Raw genomic sequence first — 20,332 nt, 5'->3', positions numbered from 1 at the left:
TCCCTTGAGCCAGGCCTTCACTGTCAGTGAAGAAAATATCTTTTTTTTTCTTTCGTTGGGTAGTTTTCAATCCTCTGGCAGCAGAAAATATTTATAGCAGTTTAAAGGGCCAAATATTCAGGGCGTCTCTTCCTTGAAGTTCCAGCTTTGCTTTTTGGTGGAGCTAGGAGATGTCTTTGATGAGCTTCAGCTAACTTATGTGTTATACTTGTATTCAGGAGCACGAAGAAAGCAGACATATGCCAGGTAATTCCCATGCACGTATCCTCAGCGTGCTGCCTACTGTGACAACAACAAAACCTTTACACATCACTGAAGTAGCTCTCACTCGTAACCTGGCTGGTTAGTCACACCTTCCCCACCACTGCTGGAGATAGGCAGGCATCGTGGGCGGGTAAGGAACCAGCAGCTCATGAGTGCAGGGTGTGCGCGGAGAGGACGCGATTACTGTCCTGGAAGCCGGAGGACTCTTTTGCCAGTCATCTCCCGGCTGGCTCCCAGGCGGTGGCTTGCCTGCGGCTCTTCGGACCAGCACTCATCCTGCCTCCTGCGCTGCCTGTCCTGATCACCTGGGCCAGGGGGAAAGGGTATCAAACAAGCATCCACCAGACACATCAGCGTGAACCAGTCTTTTCAGCTGTTTTCTCAGGGGATTCACTTTGTTCTGGCAGATAGACAGAGAGGACCAGGGGTACAGTGCAGGTCCTGGCAGTCAGAGTCCCTGTGCCACCTCACTTTCCCATGCAGGGAGAGGGGATGTGGCATCAGCAGAGAGCTTGGCCTTCGTGGTAGCTCCCAACTCCTGCCACCCCTCCACAGCCCACCCTCTCCAGTTCCCCAAATCCATGCAACAGATGCAGACATCTCAAAATACTCCAGAGCACAGTGCAGAGTGGGGAAGGTGGGGAAGGTGTGCTCCCTTGCCTGGGGTCACAGGACACCAGCCTGGCCCTCCACACACCATGCATCGCCCCGGGAGGTGGGTGCTGGGTCTGAATGGGGGCTGTAAAAGGACACTTAGCATCCATGTGCTGGATGGCCCTCCTCTTGTTGCTATGCATGCATTCAGCATTTCAATCCAGCTTCATTTCCCTCTGAAAGCTTGCATTGTAATTAAAAAAAAAAACCCAAACAGTAAAAGCAGGGGTTTTTTTTAAGAACAATTTTGTAGTACAGCAAACTCCAAGCAGGAGTAGGCTCACTTGTGCTAGGTGCTGTACAAATACCAAGGCAGTTCCGGAATGAATATGGCCCCATATGATCGTCTTTGGTCCAAGACATAAAGCGGCAGCTCCAAAAGGCTGGTAATCTTTTTCCTTGGTGCAATCCAGGTCTGAAATAAGCGGGGTGTGGTAAATCTATGCTGATGTAAATGAGAGAAGGTGTTTTGAAGAACCCAGGACAGCGAGACCAAAATAAAACTAGAGCAGTCTGGTGAATCTTACACAAGAAAAGCCTACTCTCTTTTCTGTTTCTTATTTTTGTGACTTCAGAAATTCCCCTCATCTTACGTGAAAGAAAGGAGGCCAGGAGTCCAGAGCCAGTATGCTTTGCCACAGTGAACTGGCAGTAACCAAACAAGGAGACTGGCAATGTGACTGTGAACAATCCAGCCCAAGGCTGAGGAGCTGGAGGGTCAGAGCTCCAGCTGTATCAACAGCTGGCCCCTGTCTCTGACACTGAATGAACCCAAACCTCACAGCTACATACAATCAAATCTGGGTCAGCTGGGAACAGGAATCTGTACCAAATCACTAGTGGCACCGTTTCTTTCCTCCTCCAGGCAGTGACAGGGTTTTGGTTTGGGCTTCCCCCCCTCAAAGTTGCAGAAAGCTGTGGAACAGACTTTTTCCACTTGCTGAGGACAAAAACCTCTTCTGCTTGCTGCATTCCTTTGCAAAATAGCATGATAGCCCATGAGAAACATTCTGAAAAAGCTGTTTGGGCTTGGTTTTATATTCCTCTTCCTCTAGCAAAGTGCCTGCAAACAGATCAACTCAGTCAAGCACAGCTTGTAGCCTAGCTACATACTTCAGCCTTTGCTCTCAGCTACTGAGGTTTTGGATGATGTCAATCTGGTCTCCTGAGGGCTGCTGTTGTCATCAGATAGTGAGGTCGATAAGGCACACGTTATGATGAGACACGCTGTTGGGTTTAACCATAGTATCGTGCATGAAGTAGCCCAGAAAGCGGTGCGTTTCCTGGTACAGCGCCTTGATAAGGCTCTCGCTGCTTCATAGGTATTTCCACCACACTGTCCTCCATGTTCAGCACGCAACAGATTGCTGACAACTTGGAAGGCCAAACAGCACCAGTGTTCAAAAACCCAGTTCCTCTATCAAAAACATGCTTGTTTGGGACTTTTGTTTCTTTTCCTGATCTCAATTTCACTCTTTTTAAAAAAAATTATTTAACCTTTTACAAAGTGGGTGAAAGCAGGACCTGAAACAGCTGTTCAGAGCTGGACACAGTATAGTCAGTTTCTGGAGCAGGTTTTTTCCTCGTCTCCCCCACTGCATTTGGGAAGCCCCTGAAATATAGTACAGCCTGTGAGCAGGGGCCCTTGGCTGGATTTGAAGGCTCCAGCCCCCACGAGCATTTGTTTCTATGCTGCTCAGACACTTAGTCCTGAATTGTGGTTTCTTCCTCTCCTCCTGGTTTACTTTATATTGAATATTATTATTTGTTTTACTAGCAGACCAAACGATAACACTTCAGGACAAGTTCTGTGTGTCAAGAGAGCACTGAAAAGGAGTTTGTACATTGCCTTTACCTGGAGCTGGGCTGGATTTTACTTTTTTAGCATTCATGCTTTTTGTTTACTTTTTGTATTTCACTTAGATGGAGCAGAGGAACAGGCTGGATCCTCGGCCACCCCTCATTGTCAGCCGTGGGGAAGAGTCATGGCAGTCCTAATCCTACCAGTGGGACCACACAGAACAGACGTGCAAAAACTGAAGTAATCCACACTTCTGCCAGCTCTGGCTTTTTCACAGTTAATCTCTATGTACCGGAGAAAGGGGAATAATGTACTTTTTCAAAATCCTCATTATACAAATTATCATCTTGAACCCCACTGTCTACTACTATTTAATGAAGAAAGAGCCTGTTTCACTACCTAAACAAATCCTCTAGGACCCAGTTGGGAAGTACAGCACCTGTGTGTTAACGTGGCAGCAAAATCCTGACCTGGCAAAGGCACGATCTGTGCTGTCTGTGAGAGCCATACAAGCCGCAGCCTCAGCAGTGAGGAGGAGAGGCTGGGTAGGATGGAACTTACAGCAATGCAAGGGCGTTGGGTTTTTTCCCATCCCCCAAAGAAGATGAACTCAGCATACCCTTTGAACTTCTTCAGGCCTTGTAGAAAGTAACTCATTATGAGCTTTTTAGCACATGAAGGATATGAGGTCCTAGCCCTGCAAAGGACAAGGGAGGCAAAGCCAGAGGAGGGCACCTCACAGGAGCAGAGCTCCTCATTTCAGCAAGCTGGTGGAGCTTAGTAGGCTTCCAGCTTGTCTCCTGACATGATCCCGCCTGTCTCTTGACTCAGTAAAGCTGGCAACCTACAGGGCCAGGAGACAAGTGGCTTGTCTACACGTTGGGGGAAATTTAAATCCTTTGCTCTAGCCAGAGGGAGAGACAGCACACATCTCGCTGCTCAGAAGAAGGTGCCGGCATAGGTGCCCCCAGACAGTGAGCAGCGTGTCACAGCCCTCGGCTCAGGGCGTGGGTGCTAAGCATGGTGGGTGGAGGGAAGGGCTGCAGGCAGGAGCACGAAGCACAACTAGGAAGTAAAACGAGTATCTTGCCGGCAGCCTGCTCCTTCCACGTGCCTCTGAGACTCGCCTCAGCAAACGGGCAGCGTTCGCTCTGCCCTAGCTGCCCCCTGCCACCCCCACTTCCAGAGCCCCCTCGGTGGCAGGGTGGCCATGGCGGGCTCCCACTGTCCTCTGCCAGAGCCAGTGACAAGTGTAGCAGGGGGCAAAGGGCCTTTTCTCTCCCACACGAAGCCAATGGCCTCCTGCAGAGGGCCAGCCCTGTGCAGCGGCTGCGCCCAGCCCTCGTCTGCCCGCTCCAGAGCTCAAACCCACTCCAGACAGGTTGCTGCCTGTCACGCCTTTTGAAGCCCATCTCATGTTCCCTGTTGCCCGCGGTGCTACAGAGAAAGCATCGAGCGCACTTGGTATCTGAACCGAACCAAAAGCCCCATCTCACCTCTCTAGCTTCGCCCACTGACACCTCACGCCCTCCTCCACTCACTTTCCTGGGGTGCTCGAGGCTTAATTTCTTGTGGGACACAAGGTTATGGTCCTATCAGCCCAAGTGGTTTTGATTACTAATCATGTTGCTTGTGATGACACAGTCATACACTGAATAAGAAAAAAACAGTGGAAGAGCAGATAAAGGTGACCTAATAAGCATGATGTGGGTCAACCATCTTTTTACACCAATTTTGATAAGGCCTCTTAGAAAGATTGTTGGAGGAAATAAATAGCATGACCCAAAGGGCAAAGCTCTTTATGGACAATAAACCAGTGACATGATAGGAAATGGTGTTACAGGTTACCCCTCCCTCTTAGAGTCAGGAGTCAGAAGGACCCAAGAATCTGTACTAACCTGTCCAACTCGCTGACAGAAATAAAATGTAGGTACCGTTGCTGGAAAAGTGTCTATCTGATATTGCTGGTTGTCCAGCTCATCTACTCCTTAGGAGTATTTAGATTCATAGTTTCTGTTTTTAGCAACGAAAATAAGATTTTATTGCTTTTTTTTCTTTGGATACATTAGGCCTCTAATCCGTCCTCTTTCTTTACCACAATTGGAAATCAGATTCTCATTGCTGAAATCCTAACACGGGTCAAGAGCAATTCATAAAACCAGCCAGCCTGCCTTTCAGCTTCCAGACAAGACAGATGTTAGAAAAAAACATTGTACTTGCAGTATACCCAGAGGTGATCCAACATTCCTGAAAGAGGATCATCTCTGCTATGTCAAGGAGCCTCCTTTCCAGGGCAAAACTTGACTCTAAAATATTAGTGACGTGGTGGCCGCTGGTGAGGGACACTGGATGATTCAGTTGATTTAAATAACTTGACAGAGTTATTCAGAATGGTGAAGCAGCACATGGTGAAAGGGCTGCTGTGCTTGTCTATATTGACCAACACTAGGAAACTAGGCAAGCCGGCTGCTGATACAAAAGGGAGATGAACATTAGTGATGAACAAGATGAACATTTTCCCACTGCATGTTTGCATGTTGGAAATGAGCTGATCTGGGAGGTCACAGGGCCACACTCTACAGCTGAATTTTTTTAAGGCCAGATAATTTTATGACCACTGTTACATGCTGTAATTTTTGTAAACCAAGATAATGATAAGTGGAAACAAATCAACTCATGTTTCAAAGCTTATGTCCTCCAGGGACAGGGATGAGTGTCTCTCCTTCAGGAAGGAAAACCAAAGGGCAGGATCACGGCTTCCTCTGAGCGTGCTGGCAGGGCCCCAGGCTGCCCCAGCCTGACAGCGGGGCAACCACCCAAGGACCCTGGGTGCTGTGGAGCACAGTGCTAATATCAGAGCTAGACATTACGCATGCACGCATATTCATACATGCAACGCAGTGGGGATAAAGCCCCAAGAAGCAGGCACCCACCACCATCAGGTTGTGTGAGGGGAGCCAGGATGCCCCACAGTAAGGGGACAGAACCCTGGTTGGCAGCACAATGCTGTGACAAGAGGTCAAACTCTATATTCCATTGTATTCATAATAGAACCAATATAATTTGATACAGCACTTTTCTCCTGTCCTCATCACAGATTAGGCCAGGAAGGTTGAATTTGGTTCCACAAGAATCAGAAGCAGGAAAGCATCAGTGATAGCAGAACCAGGCTGAAAATTAAAGTCTAGTGTGGGTTTAGGACATCCTATTTTTGAGCAGGCATGGGAAGAGAGGAGTGGAAAGGTTTGGAAAAGCAGATCCCCTGGGAACAGGCTGGGGAAGAGAGCAGCTGGCAGCAAAGCTGAAATCACACGTGGTGTTCTGCAGGGACTTCGCCTGGAAGCTGGGCTCCAGTCTTGTTAACTAAAGGGGATGGGACACAAAATTAACGGCTGCAAACCTCTGTAGGAGACATTCAGGTTAAGTATTAGGCTACATATAGAGAGGTTAAAATAGCCTGAGCGTTGAAACTCCCTGACAAGGGAATGCCGTGGACGTGTCAGTGCTGGAGACGTTCAAGGCTACCGCTCTGCCCGAGAGGTGGTTTGGGGATAATGAGATCAGTCCTGTCACAGTTAAGAGTAAAGGTCTGGATGACTCACCAGAAGTCCCTGCCAACCTGGATGACACACTGATAATCCCACAGGCCGTCTGTCTCTGGCCTCCATCACAGGACTGCTGGCCTCCACCACAGGACTGCTGGCCTCCACCAGCTGCCTGCCCTCAACTTCTTACGAACTGCTCGCTTTTGCAACAGATTTTCAAAGGTTTCAAAAACATCTCCAGTTCTGTTTTCATCCACATTGAAAGCGTTTTTCTGGTCAGAAAAGTGCCAGAAGAAGGAAAATATCTCAGTCAGCAGATTCAGTCTATGAATCCAAAGCCACATTACCTAAATTTAGAGGAAAATTATTTTCTGCAGCTCCCCTAGCTCTTTTGGCTGGGCACCCTGAAAAGGGGGTGAATTAGATTTTTGATCCCATGGTAAATTTGTAAGCCTAATCATGGGGAAAATGAGTTTATTCATAAATGGAGCACACAAGATCTGAGGTTGAGAGAAAATAAGCAGGGAGCCTCTTTGCACATTTTCAGTGCCATCCCTTTTCCAAGCAAAAGCATGCCTTTTACATTCTGATGTCAGCCTCGAACAAAACCTTTCCTCATTTCTTGTGACTAAGTAAACTAGGATGTTGCTAGTGCCCAAAAGCCTTTGCAGCATTTCCAGAGCTATGAATCACTCGCTGACAGAAATAAAATGTAGGTACCATTGCTGGAAAAGTGTCTATCTGATATTGCTGGTTATATATTCTCTCCGTGTAGGTAAATCAAGGTAAATCACGACAGCTCCCACATAAGACTGCTCAAGAAATTCTTTATAGCAAACATAGCAAAGAGCTTCAAGAAATAACTTCACTGGCGTTTGTTCCATATTGCTTAATGTCTCCTTAGGGGCCGTGGCTACTATCCCAAACAACATTTCTATGGCTTGCATGGCTACATCCTTTTCCTGTGAATCAACGTTGGCATCTGCTCATCCAGAGTATTCAGGAGAAATATTTGCTGTTGCCTGGAGACTAGGACAGGAGAAAAAGTATCAGGAGTCCTAAATTATTTTTGCAGCTCTTTCTCTGATACTGTGTCACTGCCCGACAATCCCCTTCACTTAGCAGCTGTATATCTAACAGGGTTTTAAAACCTGTGAAGTAGGTACAGTTATATTTGCCAAGTGCCCGAAATACCTGTAAAGTCCGCCCAAGTCCACGCGTGAAGGGCATCATGTAAAGTACAAAGTGCATCTACTACATGGGCCAAGCAGACTCCATCCATCTTTGTCAGCATCTTCATCGCTTGCACTTTCTGTCCTCTCCGGGAGGGAGATAAACCCCAGAGACACAGAATGGCTCCACTGGAAAACATCCGACCGGCTCATTTGCCAACTGGTGGTCTAGTAGCACCGGAGGTACTACAAACATACCGTACCTATGGCTTTGCCTCCACCCAGCCGGTGTGGTAGGACTTTAAATACACAGAGAAATGCTGAGGCCTGAAATGTTCCCACTGACTCCAGTTGTTAAAACTTTTCACATCACACCAACAACCGCTCACATATGTGGGCGATGAGGAAACTTCCTTCCACTCAGAGGTGCAAGAAAACTCTGGAGCTGGCAGTCACGTGCTCCACACAGCCTTACAACCCGCAGGATCCTGCATGGAAAAATTTCACTTCCATGTGTTGACTAAGTTAATGTGGTAGGGATAGTGGGTGGACATAAAATGAAACTATGAAAAGAGATCAATTTGCAGCTGGAGCCCAGGCAGGGAGAACTTCGGTCCTCTGTTTGCTCAGAAAATGGCATCTTTGACCAAAACCCGGTCAAAAACAAGAGGTTAAGGCAGCGGTAGTAAAAAAAAAAAAAAAAACTGGGGGAGAAAAGCAGCAGAAGTTAAGCAAAGCCTCTCTGGAAATTACGATGTGGAATTCAAAACATTTGCAGCATAATAAACCCAGGCGAGCCCATAAAGCTGCACCAGCCAAAAGGAGCTCTGTTCTGCCTCCGAGGAATCGCGTCCGGCGTCACGCCTGGCAGCAGCCGCCCCGCAGCCCCGCTTCCTCCCCGCCGCGCTGCGCAGCTCTCTTGCTCCCTGCCCTTGGCTATGTTTAACGCTGCGTCTGTTTCCACTCTAACCCCTTCACTTTGGAGGGGGAGGATATAAATCAGCTGCGGAGCTGCCCACAGGGCTTAGTCACAGCAGGTATTGGTTTAGGGTGTCTTAGAGGAACTATTTTTTTTTTCTTTTCGCTGGAAGTATTCTACGGAATAAGCGTCAACTTTGTGAGGAACAGGCATTGCTTAATGGGCCAGAGTGTCTCCAAACAAAGGACATTTTACACCACCAGGCAGAATCATCTTCTAAAGTTTTGGGCTGAACTCAGCCCAGAGCACGAGGGCTGTTCCACGAGTTCCCAGCAGACGCTTGCAGCATCCCCGCCGAGCCAGCCTTGCCGTCCCTCCCTGCTTTCCCAGCCCCAAAGAGACCCTCTGCAATGGGTGTCACCCCTTCCTCCCGGCTGAACTACTTCCCAACACGAGTTTTGCTGTTTTCCTCCTGTTCATGGCTGGTTCACACCCCTCAAACTGCTTCTGCTACGGGATCCTCCTGACCCTTCTGTAGGTCTCAGGTAAGGAAGGCACCATACTTCACTCATAATTTTTTTGCCTGTTTTCACTCACCACACTTTTGCCTGTCACCAGAGTGCCTGGTCACCCATTACACCACCTCCCCCCAGCAGTAACTACCTCCCTGGCCCCACTGCGGGGTACAAGACCACACGTCTTGATGTTTGCCTCCCCACAGCTGCTGTTACATAGGGCACGAGGAGCCTCCCTCAAGCACAGGGCCCTCTCCCGCTCCCAGGCAGGTATAAGGGCTGTGTTTTGGTGTCAGTGCCGCCCCTGGACATGTCTGCAGCCTCCAACCCCTGCAACACCTTCAGCACTGGAGCCACAAGCCTCTTTGCTCATACACTGACTGCTGCACCTTCTCCCAAAAGTCTCTTTTCTCCAGACCCAAGCACATCCCAGCTTTCCCCAACTCAGGCCACACAAATTGCAGCAATTAGCAAGTGTAAAGGGCATTCTGTGGTTTTTGCATGTATTACTGCATCTTAATACTCATTCATATCCTTGGGCATAGTCACCAGATAGTATCCCGCAGGCTACATTATCCAGGCTTTCCCCTCTACACCTCTGCTCCTGAGCCCCACTGGAGAGACCCAGTTCAGGAGCCTTCATGCATCCAAACACCATTAGTTAACAAGTCTTCAGACTCAAGACAGCAAGGCTTCTCTCTCACCCTTGCCATCCCCATGCTGTGTGGACTTGATCTCCAGCTCTTCCCCTGCTCCCCATCTCTAATTTCTTGCCCCACTGCCACCTCCCCTCTGCTGTGCAAGGCCTGGCAGAGCCCGGTCTTCCCTACGTGATTTGCTACAGCGGCTCCAATTCCCATTCGCAAACCATTGCCCTTCCTGCGCAGGAACTGCACAGACTGAAAATTTGAGACAGCTTGTAACAGTCCTCCAGGCATATTTCTACTGTTCTCCGCTTCTCCAAGTTCTTGCCCTCTCTGCCTCCCAATTTCATGACTATGCTGATGAGGCAAATTCTGTCAGGATCAGGAACGTGGAGCATTTCAGTTTTTTTTTTTAAATGGTATTTTTTGTTACTTGCAATGTGGCACACCATGCCTATTTACAAGTGATGCTAAACAAAGGTTGGCCAAAACTAGATACTAAAGTTCCCAACTGCCTTTAAAAACAACAACAAAGAAACCTATTTGCCTTTGCACCCCTCACCTACAGAGAAGTTTGGGAAAAGAGGCAGCCTCTGTTTCTACAACCCTCCACTGCAGAACTGAAGATGTTTCAGTACAAAAGCTGCATCTAGCCCATAGCAAGGGAGTAGCCGGTACAGTCGCTGGGACACCTACAGCTGGCATAGGAATCAGGAAGGAGGAAGGCAGCTACCAGAGTGGGATCTGAGCCACCTGAGCTCTGCAGATCAAAGTCATCATGTTACCCCTTACCAAGAGGCAACCAGCACAGACAGCCCACACATGCTGGCTGTTAATTTCCAAAGACAGCTAGACATGTTGAAGGTGGATAGCACCAGAGTCACCTGACTTCAAAGCCAAAAAATAAGTGACAGCTAATGCCTGCAGCCCAGAGGCATGGACCCACTCTTCTTAAAAGCAGCCCACAGCAAGCATCCACGACTATAACAAAAAGTATGTGAGGAGTAGCAAGAGCCACCATAGGTGTCCCCCTGCCCCGCAGCAAGAGCTGTAAGTGCAAACTGTAAAGTGCACTGAGGCACATTCTGCCACGCCACCTTACGTGGGACAACAGGTATCTTGTCCTTGTGGGTGCTTCTCTGTGCCCTGGGACAGCAGATACGTCAGGAGCAACTGTGCCAGTGCACAGGCCAGCCCTTTCTTCCTGGCCACTCTGAGAATCCTGTGCACTAAACCCATGAGCCAGAGCATGGAGGAACCCTCAAGTCGGAGGAACCCTCAAGTCAGAGGAACCTATGTCTCAAAACCGTCATGCCAGGAAAGGCTAGTTACCTTTCTGAGTCTTGGCTAGGCTATTACTAGCCATGGCAAACTGCTAGGGGACACAGATGCTAACCCTACAAGAAACAGCATGAACAACTCATCCACAGTAAATCCAAGGAAGAAGTCCCTCCAGACTAACTGCTGCATATACCCAAGCCACAATGAATGCTAATGGCATCAGATCAGGCAAATCCCTGCATTGCTAGAGGCTCTTGTGTGTGCGCTCGCTCGCTCTCTCTCAACTATCATGACCACACTGGAATGTGGTCATGGATGGCTATGTCCTGTTCAGGAAAGACAGGCCACTAAGGAGAGGTGGTGGAGTTGCTCTTTATGTGAGTGAGCAGCTAAAATGTATTGAGTTCTGTCCAGGGGCGGATCAGGAGCGAGTTGAGAGTTTGTGGGTGCGAATTAAGGGGCAGGCTGGCAGGGGTGATACCGTTGTGGGTGTCTATTACAGGCCACCGGATCAGGATGAGGAGGGTGATGAGGCCTTCTACAGGCAGCTGAGAGCAGTCTCGCAATTACAGGGTCTGGTTGTTGTGGGGGATTTCAACTACCCTGATATTTGCTGGGAGGCCTACTCAGCCAGCCATCCTCAGTCCAGGAGGTTCCTCCAGTGCATTGATGATAACTTTCTGATGCAAATGGTGGATGAGCCAACTAGGAGAGGAGCGCTGCTGGATCTTATCCTCACTAACAAGGAGGGTCTGGTTGAAGCGGTGAAGGTTGAGGGCAGCCTTGGTTGTAGTGACCATGAGATGGTAGAGTTCAGGATCTCATGTGGCAGGAACAAAATAGCTAGCAGAATCACAACCCTGGACTTCAGTAGGGCCAACTTTGGCCTTTTCAAGCAATTGCTAGGGGAAATCCCATGGGACAGGGTACTAGAAGGTAAGGGGGCCCAAGATAGTTGGTTAGCATTCAAGGACTGCTTCTTCCGAGCTCAAGATCAGAGCATCCCAACAGGTAGGAAGTCAAGGAAGGGTACCAGGAGACCTGCATGGTTAAACAGGGAACTGCTGGGCAAACTCAAGTGGAAGAAGAGGGTGTACAGATCATGGAAGGAGGGGCTGGCCACTTGGGAGGAATAAAAGTCTGTTGTCAGAGGATGTAGGGAGGCAACTAGGAAAGCTAAGGCCTCCTTGGAATTAAACCTTGCAAGAGAGGTCAAGGACAACAGAAAGGGCTTCTTCAAATACCTTGCAGGTAAAGCCAACACTAGAGGCAATGTAGGCCCACTGATGAATGAGGTGGGGGCCCTGGAGACAGAGGATAAAAAGAAGGCGGAGTTACTGAATGCCTTCTTTGCCTCTGTCTATACTGCTGGAGGCTGTCCTGAGGAGCCCTGGACCCCTGAGGCCCCAGAAGAAGTCAGGATAGAGGAGGAATCTGTCTTGGTTGATGAGGGCTGGGTCAGGGACCAATTAAGCAACCTGGACGTCCATAAATCCATGGGCCCTGATGGGATGCACCCGCGGGTGCTGAGGGAGCTGGCGGAAGTCATTGCTAGGCCACTCTCCATCATCTTTGCTAAGTCATGGGCAATGGGAGAGGTGCCTGAGGACTGGAGGAAAGTGAATGTCACTCCAGTCTTCAAAAAGGGCAAGAAGGAGGACCCGGGTAACTATAGACCGGTCAGCCTCACCTCCATCCCCGGAAAGGTGATGGAACAACTTGTCCTTGGTGCTGTCTCTAGGCACATCAAGGATAGGGGGATCATTAGGGGCACTCAGCATGGCTTCACCAAGGGGAAGTCATGCTTAACCAACTTGATAGCCTTTTATGAGGATGTTACCTGGTGGATAGATGATGGTAAAGCTGTGGATGTGGTCTATCTCGATTTCAGTAAAGCGTTTGACACTGTCTCCCACAGCATCCTCGCAGCTAAACTGAGGAAGTGTGGTCTGGATGATCGGGTAGTGAGGTGGATTGTGAACTGGCTGAAGGAAAGAAGCCAGAGAGTGGTGGTCAATGGGACAGAGGCCAGTTGGAGGCCTGTGTCTAGCGGAGTCCCTCAAGGGTCGGTACTGGGACCAGTTCTATTCAATATATTCATTAATGACTTGGATGAGGGAATACAGTGCACTGTCAGCAAGTTCGCTGATGACACAAAACTGGGAGGAGTGGCTGACACACCAGAAGGCTGCGCAGCCATTCAGAGAGACCTGGACAGGCTGGAGAGTTGGGCGGGGAGAAATTTAATGAAATATAACAAGGGCAAGTGTAGAGTCCTGCATCTGGGCAAGAACCACCCCATGTATGAGTACAAGTTGGGGACAGACCTGTTGGAGAGCAGCATAGGGGAAAGGGACCTGGGGGTCCTAGTGGACAACAGGATGACCATGAGCCAGCAGTGTGCCCTTGTGGCCAAGAAGGCCAATGGCATCCTGGGGTGGATTAGAAGGGGTGTGGTTAGCAGGTCGAGAGAGGTTCTCCTCCCCCTCTGCTCTGCCCTGGTGAGGCCGCATCTGGAATATTGTGTCCAGTTCTGGGCCCCTGAGTTCAAGAAGGACAGGGAACTGCTAGAGAGAGTCCAGCGCAGAGCCACGAAGATGGTTAAGGGGGTGGAACATCTCCCTTATGAGGAGAGGCTGAGGGAGCTGGGTCTCTTTAGCTTAGAGAAGAGGAGACTGAGGGGTGACCTCATTAATGTTTATAAATATGTAAAGGGCAAGTGTCATAAGGGTGGAGCCCAGCTCTTCTCAGTGACATCCCTTGACAGGACAAGGGGCAATGGGTGCAAGCTGGAACACAGGAGGTTCCGCATAAATATGAGAAAAAACTTCTTTACGGTGAGGGTGACCGAACACTGGAACAGGCTGCCCAGAGAGGTTGTGGAGTCTCCTTCTCTGGAGACATTCAAAACCCACCTGGACGCGTTCCTGTGTGATATGGTCTAGGTAATCCTGCTCTGGCAGGGGGATTGGACTAGATGATCTTTCGAGGTCCCTTCCAATCCCTAACGTTCTGTGATTCTGTGATTCTGTGATTCTGTGAACTATTACAGAAAGTAAACTTCTGATGCTGCCTGTTCTGTTCTTCTCCATCCCCTGTGTGACCTAGCTCAATGTTAGTTTCAAAAAGCAAGACACTGAGTGACAGAGCATTTATCATTAATAAACTCACAGGAGAAAAATGGTGCTGGCTTCCCAGAATCAGTGCACTAGAAGGACAAGGGAAGTACACAAGTACTGTGAGTGAAGACCTACTTTTAGCACAGCTTCCCAGTTGTTTGTCATACCAATAGCACTGTGCAACTAATACAGCTATTTTCTTCATCAATTATTAACTGGGCAAAGACTACTTGTTTGAAGAGCTGCACAGAAAATCCAGAGAGGAAGCAGTTTCAAGCTCCACGTGCACACCCTGCAATAGGCTTGGGATCCTCTCCAGATCAGATATGCCTTGCTCTTCTGGGGCTGATGTCTCGGCTTCCAGCAGCAGGGAAGGAGGCAGGCCTGGGTGCTTGCTGCAGCCAGGCACAGGTCCTCCAGGCAGAAGCCCATCTCTCACACAGGGCCCCACCACCTTTGCACACAGGGGCAAGGCTGCCATCAGCAGAAGGTATCTGAAGGCTGCTGAGCAGTACCGGGCTGCGCCTGAGGCTCTTCTCTCAGGGATCAGCATGAAGACGGCACCGCATGCTAGTTACGTCAGCATCTGCTAAGCAAAGTCCCCACGCAGCTTTTGCAACCATTCATGGGAACCAGATTCCACCAGCCACGCTCCTCTTCCACTATCTTTCCTCCACCTAGCTCACCTTTATTGCCAGACCACACAAGAAAGCGTGTTGCGCAAAGCCAACAGCAGGGAAGGTACGTTGGTGTAAGCCTTGAGGTATCCTGCAGCTTCTGTTTGGCAGAAACTTCTCCAACACGAATTAGGAAATGTCTCTCCTGAACGCTGAGGCATGTCAAGACAGCTGAAGGATCAGTGGTTCAGCAGCAATATTCCACCCCCGATTTGGAAGAGAGCTGGAACAGTTTCAGATAAAGAAGAGCACCAAGCTTGCTCCATAGGAGAGCTCAAAGGTGAAAATACAAGACTTCTCACACCATGAGCAGTGCTAGCAAAGAAGTGTCCCTACACAAAACCACTGGCTTCAGAAGTTTCTAAGATTGCTGACTGATACTTCAAGGGGTACAAGGGCTTGAATGGGATAGGATGATCTGTATGTACACCAGGATTTTCCTGAGGGTCCACATTCCTCTCATGCAACACACCAAACATCCATTCTGCCAAAGCGGCCCGTTACCACTAACAAGCCAGGCCGGCAATTTGGGGGATCTGTACCACTTCGACATCCCACCTGAGCCTCATTCAAAACACACATAGCCTCTCCTTGAGGGTGAAGGGGCTGAGCCTCACATGAGGAACAGAAGCCAATCCAAAGTTTAAGCTACACTGATCAGAAAGAAGCTTGCAGAAACAGACCATGGGACTCAAGGTGGGAGGAGGACCCCATAAGACAGAGAGGGTTAGAAGCCACCACGGTAGGTCACATGAAGTATTTGCTGCCATTGATCTGCACACCCATGCACTTCCATGGCTGACCCATTGCATCAGTGAGGAATGAAGGAGGAATGCCTGAGCACACAGTGGACACTTCAAGGGTCAAGAGGAGTGAAGTATCTACATTTGAGTGGCTGTCCAAAACCAGCACCTCAATTTTTGCAAGTAAAACCAGCTCCACTGTCAGTTTCTTGAAAAAACTTGGGGTTTATTGATTTAAACTGCAAACAGTCGTTACAAAAGGGATTCTCTTTTAAATAAACTCACACAAAGAGGAAGAAAAAGCAATGTAGTGAACAGCAATGGGGGAAAAAAAATACATTCATTATTCTCTTTGTGCCAGTCCCATTCACCTTGGCAAGGAAAACTCTCAACTTGGAATACAGAAACGTAAAGACAAACTGTATTTGGAATGTCTTCAGATAGGCACTTTGAGCCCAAGGCTTTTCTCCTTGAAGAATCTATACAAAAAGAGGAAGAAAAAGGTCTTCCTTCCATGCTGTCCTGCAACAGAGCTCAGGTATGTACATTCTAAAGCCCAGGTAGGCAAGACCCAGAGCCGGGGAAGATGAGAAGAAAGGCAAAGAAGCACATTAACTCAATTTGCAGTCCAACACAAAAAAAAAGGGGGGAGGGAATTCTAAAATAAATAATTCAAACACAGTTTTTGCATTTTTTTAAATTAATTTTTCATTTTTTAAAATAAAATAACCAAAAAAAGTGTAAAGTTACAAAAAATGTCATTGTAGTATAATATATTAAACTGTGGGGAAAAAAAGGAAAAAAAGACACTTCACAATCTTAAGATTAATATGGAAGATCATAATTTAAACATAAAAGAATATATTCTATGGATTCATCATCCCGATAAATATGAACAAAATTAACAAAAAAAGCATAGGTTTTGGCAATAAATACGTTTTGATAAGTTAAATAAGCTTTTTTATATTGTTGTGCAGTGACAAGCAAAATTTGCTCTCCAATTTCTGAAAAGTTATACAAAATTAAAAACCCAGAAAAACAAATAAAAAGCTTGGCGTGAGTGCTCTAAGATAGGTCTAAAGTACTCTAGAGCAAAACCATTAAAGCTATGTCTACTGGAACTTTGTTTACAGGAACTTGTGTGTGTGTGGAATGACTTCTGTCAGCCCCACCCCCTCTATTTCTTTATTTGTTTTAAGATGTCACATGAATACACGGGGAACTTTTAGCACCAAAATCAAGTCTCTCATAGTCCATCTGTTTGTTTTGTTTTCTTCCTCCCAGTCGAAGTCCCACTCGTGTTACAATCTTTGTCCATTCTCAGCTTTTCTTCCCGCAGACCTGAGCAGATCCAGGCAAGATTGGTCTTTAAGGGGAGGGGGAGAAAGAGGACTGGATGTTAAAACACTTGCCCACATGCCTGCAGCCTAGCAGAAACTGGCTAGTTGGGAAGGGACTGGGAGAGGGCGATGCAGTACGTGGCCAGTGGAGGGAGCTGGATCCGGACATTTCCTGCACATCTGGAAGTGCACAGAGCTGCTGGTGCCCTCTGCAGCTGGAGAGGTAATGCAGTCACAGTGAAAGTGTTAAAGGCACTGATTTTGTAAACGTTATTGCTTTTCATCTAATTTGGCACTTAAGGTTTAAGCCAGCAGGTCTACAGCAGGCAGGTGGACACATTAACATCCAGCTCGGACTACTAGGGACAAGGTGGGGGGAAGTTCAGCTTAAATCGTAATAGAGGTGGGGGGGGAGCAAGAGGAAACCCCAGATTAGTCGTCGGAGATGGAGAGTCTGCTGAAGATGGGAAGACGTCTTGAGGTGTCCAGGATAGGGGAATCTGAGCCACTGTGGCTGCTGCTGGAGCTGCTCAGATAGCCCTCCTGGTCAGAGAGGGAGTCCGGAGGACTGGGCGGCGAGTCAAACATGTTGGGGGACTCGGACATGGGCCTGAACAAGAAGGTGGTGGGGGAGCTCCCGCTGGGCACCTGCACCCCCATGCTGGGGGCAAAGAGACTGACCAGCTCCTGGCTGGAGAAGGTGAAGGGGTTGCTGGCGCAGTCAGGCAAGGTGGGGGAGCCCAGTAGGTCGTCGGCGCTCAGCATGGGCGGCGGGGTGATGGAAGTGGGGCTGTCCAGCAGCCCGCTGGCAGCAGTGCTGGGGAAGCCGGCGAAGCTGAAGCTGTGCTGCAGGCGGGGTCTGTCGGTGACGGCGGGCTCCCGGCTGCCCGCCACGGCACGGCGCTCCTCCGCGTTGTGGATGAAGTGGCAGCGCGGGCCGTAGGGGCAGAAGCCGATGGTGTGGAAAGTGCGGCAGAGCTCGGTCTTGTACTTGGGGTGGCGGGTGAGGCTCCGCAGCTCGTGGATGCCGTGGGCGAACTGACACTTGTCGCCGTACTTGCAGGCGCCGTTCTCCTCGAAGGGGCGGCACAGCTCCGTCTTGTAGCGGCTGGAGTTGACCTGTCCCCCAGGCTGCTTCTGCTGCAGCAGGCGCTCGCCGCCCTCGGAGAAGGAGCGGTCCCGGAAGCGGCTTTCCCGGGGGCCCAGCATGGGAGCCGGCTCCCCTTTCAGGCTGCTGAGGAGCTGGTTCTGGTGAAACTTGGAGTTGGGCAGGGTGACAGAGTGCCTCCTAGGGAAACCCCCGCCGGCCGGGGTGCCCACCGCCTTCCTGTCCAGCAGGCACCCGCTGACACCCGAGGGGCTGTAATTCAACATCTTGTTGCTCTGCGTGGAGAAAGCAAGGGCCGGTCAGCGCCTCCGCCTCCTCCACCGTCCCCACGCAGCCCTGGAAGCCTCCCACGGCACGGCACAGCGCAGCGCCCCGCCGGGCCCCGCCGCTACGCAGCGAGCAGGGCGTCCCTGGAGGCAGCGGCGGCGGCCGCCCTGCCCCGACGAGACCCCCGCCCCCTCCGCAGCAGCAATCATGCTTCAGCCCCTTTCGCCGCCCCACCCGAGGGCCCCCGGCCGCCCCTCCGGTCCCCCCTGCGCAGGACCTCGCGCAGGGAAGTAACGAAGCGAGCCAAGTGCCAGACGCGGGGGAGCCGCCGGCTGCATCCAAAAAACCGCCGAGGCCGGAGCTCTTTCCTGGGAAAGCCCCCCGGGGACGGCGGCAAGCGGGAAGGGCAACGCGCAGCGCTGGCGCTCGCCCCACCGCTCCCCCCGCAGCGCGGCTGTCGCTCCCGCCCAGCCCCCACCGCCCCGCTTCCCCCTCCAGTGGGGCAGGGCGAGGGGCGGCCGAGCCCCACGGGGAAGGAGCCCGCCCGTCCTCCCGCCCGGCCCCGCGGCAGCGCCGCCGCCCGCCGCGCCCGGGCGTGTTACAGCGCGGCGGCCCCGGGGGCAGGGGAAGGATCCAGCCCCCCCGCCCGGCGCCGCGGCTCAGCCCGCCGGGAGCGCGGGGTGGTGCCCCCCGCCCTCCTCTCCTCCGGAGCGGCCGAGGCGGGAAGCGCGGGCGGCGGTGGCGGGGGACCCCGCGCCCCGGGACGGGGCGGCTACGCTCGGCCCCTGCCCTGCGCACTCGGGCCCCGGCGCCAAAGTTGCTCCCGACCAGAAAACGGGAGGGGAAAAAAAACCCGAATGCGAACCCCAAAGAAGCTGAAGAGCCCCGAGGCTAGAGGAGCAGCCCCCGACGGCGCCCTTACCTTGCATAAAACTTCGCTCAGGTCGAAGATGGTGGGTGACACCAGGGCTGTGGACATCTTCGGCCAGCGAGGGGGAAGCGGGTGGGGCAGCGGCACACAGACACGAGGAGTCCCGGCGTGGGTAAGGCACAGCCTCCAGCGCCCCGGCTCGCAGCCTCCCCCCGCTGCTGATGCCACCACCCGGCCGCCGCGCCCGCTCGCCGCTTCCAGCGGGCTGGGGGAAAGCTCAACTTATAAAGTTTCGGACTTAACCCGGGAGGAGGAGCCGGCGGCGGGAGGAAGGGGGAGAGGAGGAGGAGGAGGGCAGGGTGATTGACACCGCGACTGAATCACCCGGGCGGGCGGGCCCGGAGAAACTTTCAGGAGGAAGAAGGGGGGAAGGAGGGGGGAGAAGAAAAGAAAGAGAAGGGGAAAAGAAAGAAGGGGCCGGCGGCCGGGGGGGGGTTGGCTGCCCTGCCCCGCTCTGAGGGAGGCAGTTGTGTGGGCGGCCGCGCGCCTCTGCGCGCGCCTGTACCGCGGGGCCCGGCGCGGAGCGGGCGCGCTGCCTGCGCGCTGCGGGGGCTGCGGCGGGGCCGGGCCGGAGCGACGCCTGCGCGGGCTCGCGGCCCCCCGGGCCGCGGTGCGATAAGCGCCACCCGCACGCTGCTCCCGCCGCGGGCGCAGCCTGGCCGCGCGCCGCGTTTCACCACGCGCAGGGTTCCGAGCCCAGCTCGGGTCCGTCCGCGTCGGTTTTAAGCGGATCGGACCCACGGTTCGGCGCGGCCGCTCGGCCTCGCGTCTTTGCCAGCTGAGTGCCTTTGTGTTGGTTCACATCGCCCCTCACCCGTCCCTCCCCCCCCCCCCCACGCGAGCGTTACTGCTTTTTTTCCCAATTTTTATTGAAACCTGGCAGGCTCTGCCAGGGGAAATAGCTCACATCCACATTAATGTAAATTGTTAAAATATGGGTTTGCCTTTGAAAAGGGTGTTTGATAAATCCTGCCTTTTCTCCCCGTATAGTCCTCTTCCAGTCCCCAGAACTCGAAATTGTAAAACTAAAAAAAAAAAAAAAAAAAAGTCTCTAAGCAAGTAATCTGTTCCAGATTTTAGTAGGCAAAGTATGATTCATACTGATATCGATGAGGAGGGGGAAGGACGGCAGCAGTTTCTGTGTAAAAATTTAAAGAAAAAGGCAAAAGGCTTCAAGGCTTGTCGATGGCACGGTGCCTCGGCATGAAATCCGCTGCCCCTAAACCTTTAGCCCCAGCTGAAGCAAGGCTCGCCCTAACTCTAAATTTAGTGGGTGTTTCATCTCAGGCCGAGCGACGGCACCTGGCCCCTCTCCCCCGCCCAGGCAGGCGAGGGGTGCCCTGCCCCAGCAC

At 51.3% G+C, this 20,332-nt stretch overlaps 1 protein-coding gene across 1 annotated transcript; it reads right to left on the bottom strand.

Moving 5' to 3' along the window:
- Positions 1–17,059: 17,059 nt before the first annotated feature.
- Positions 17,060–19,174, bottom strand: ZFP36L1 (ZFP36 ring finger protein like 1). The gene is made up of 2 exons (XM_068398816.1): positions 18,972–19,174; positions 17,060–18,057 (listed from the first exon to the last, which is right to left on the bottom strand). The coding sequence occupies exons 1-2, from the start codon at positions 19,026–19,028 to the stop codon at positions 17,107–17,109; spliced, it is 1,008 nt and encodes a 335-aa protein (XP_068254917.1). The 5' UTR covers positions 19,029–19,174; the 3' UTR covers positions 17,060–17,106.
- Positions 19,175–20,332: the final 1,158 nt, after the last annotated feature.

The sequence above is a fragment of the Nyctibius grandis genome, chromosome 4 (genome assembly GCF_013368605.1).
Source record: "Nyctibius grandis isolate bNycGra1 chromosome 4, bNycGra1.pri, whole genome shotgun sequence".
Taxonomy (NCBI): domain Eukaryota; kingdom Metazoa; phylum Chordata; class Aves; order Nyctibiiformes; family Nyctibiidae; genus Nyctibius; species Nyctibius grandis.
This window is presented reverse-complemented; position numbering and strand designations above follow the sequence as displayed.

Coding starts and splice junctions, on each gene's coding strand:
- ZFP36L1 (XM_068398816.1), bottom strand. CDS start 19,028: ATGTCCACAGCCCTGGTGTCACCCACCATCTTCGACCTGAGCGAAGTT. Junction 18,058..18,971: donor TGAGCGAAGTTTTATGCAAG/GTAAGGGCGCCG, acceptor TTCTCCACGCAG/AGCAACAAGATGTTGAATTA.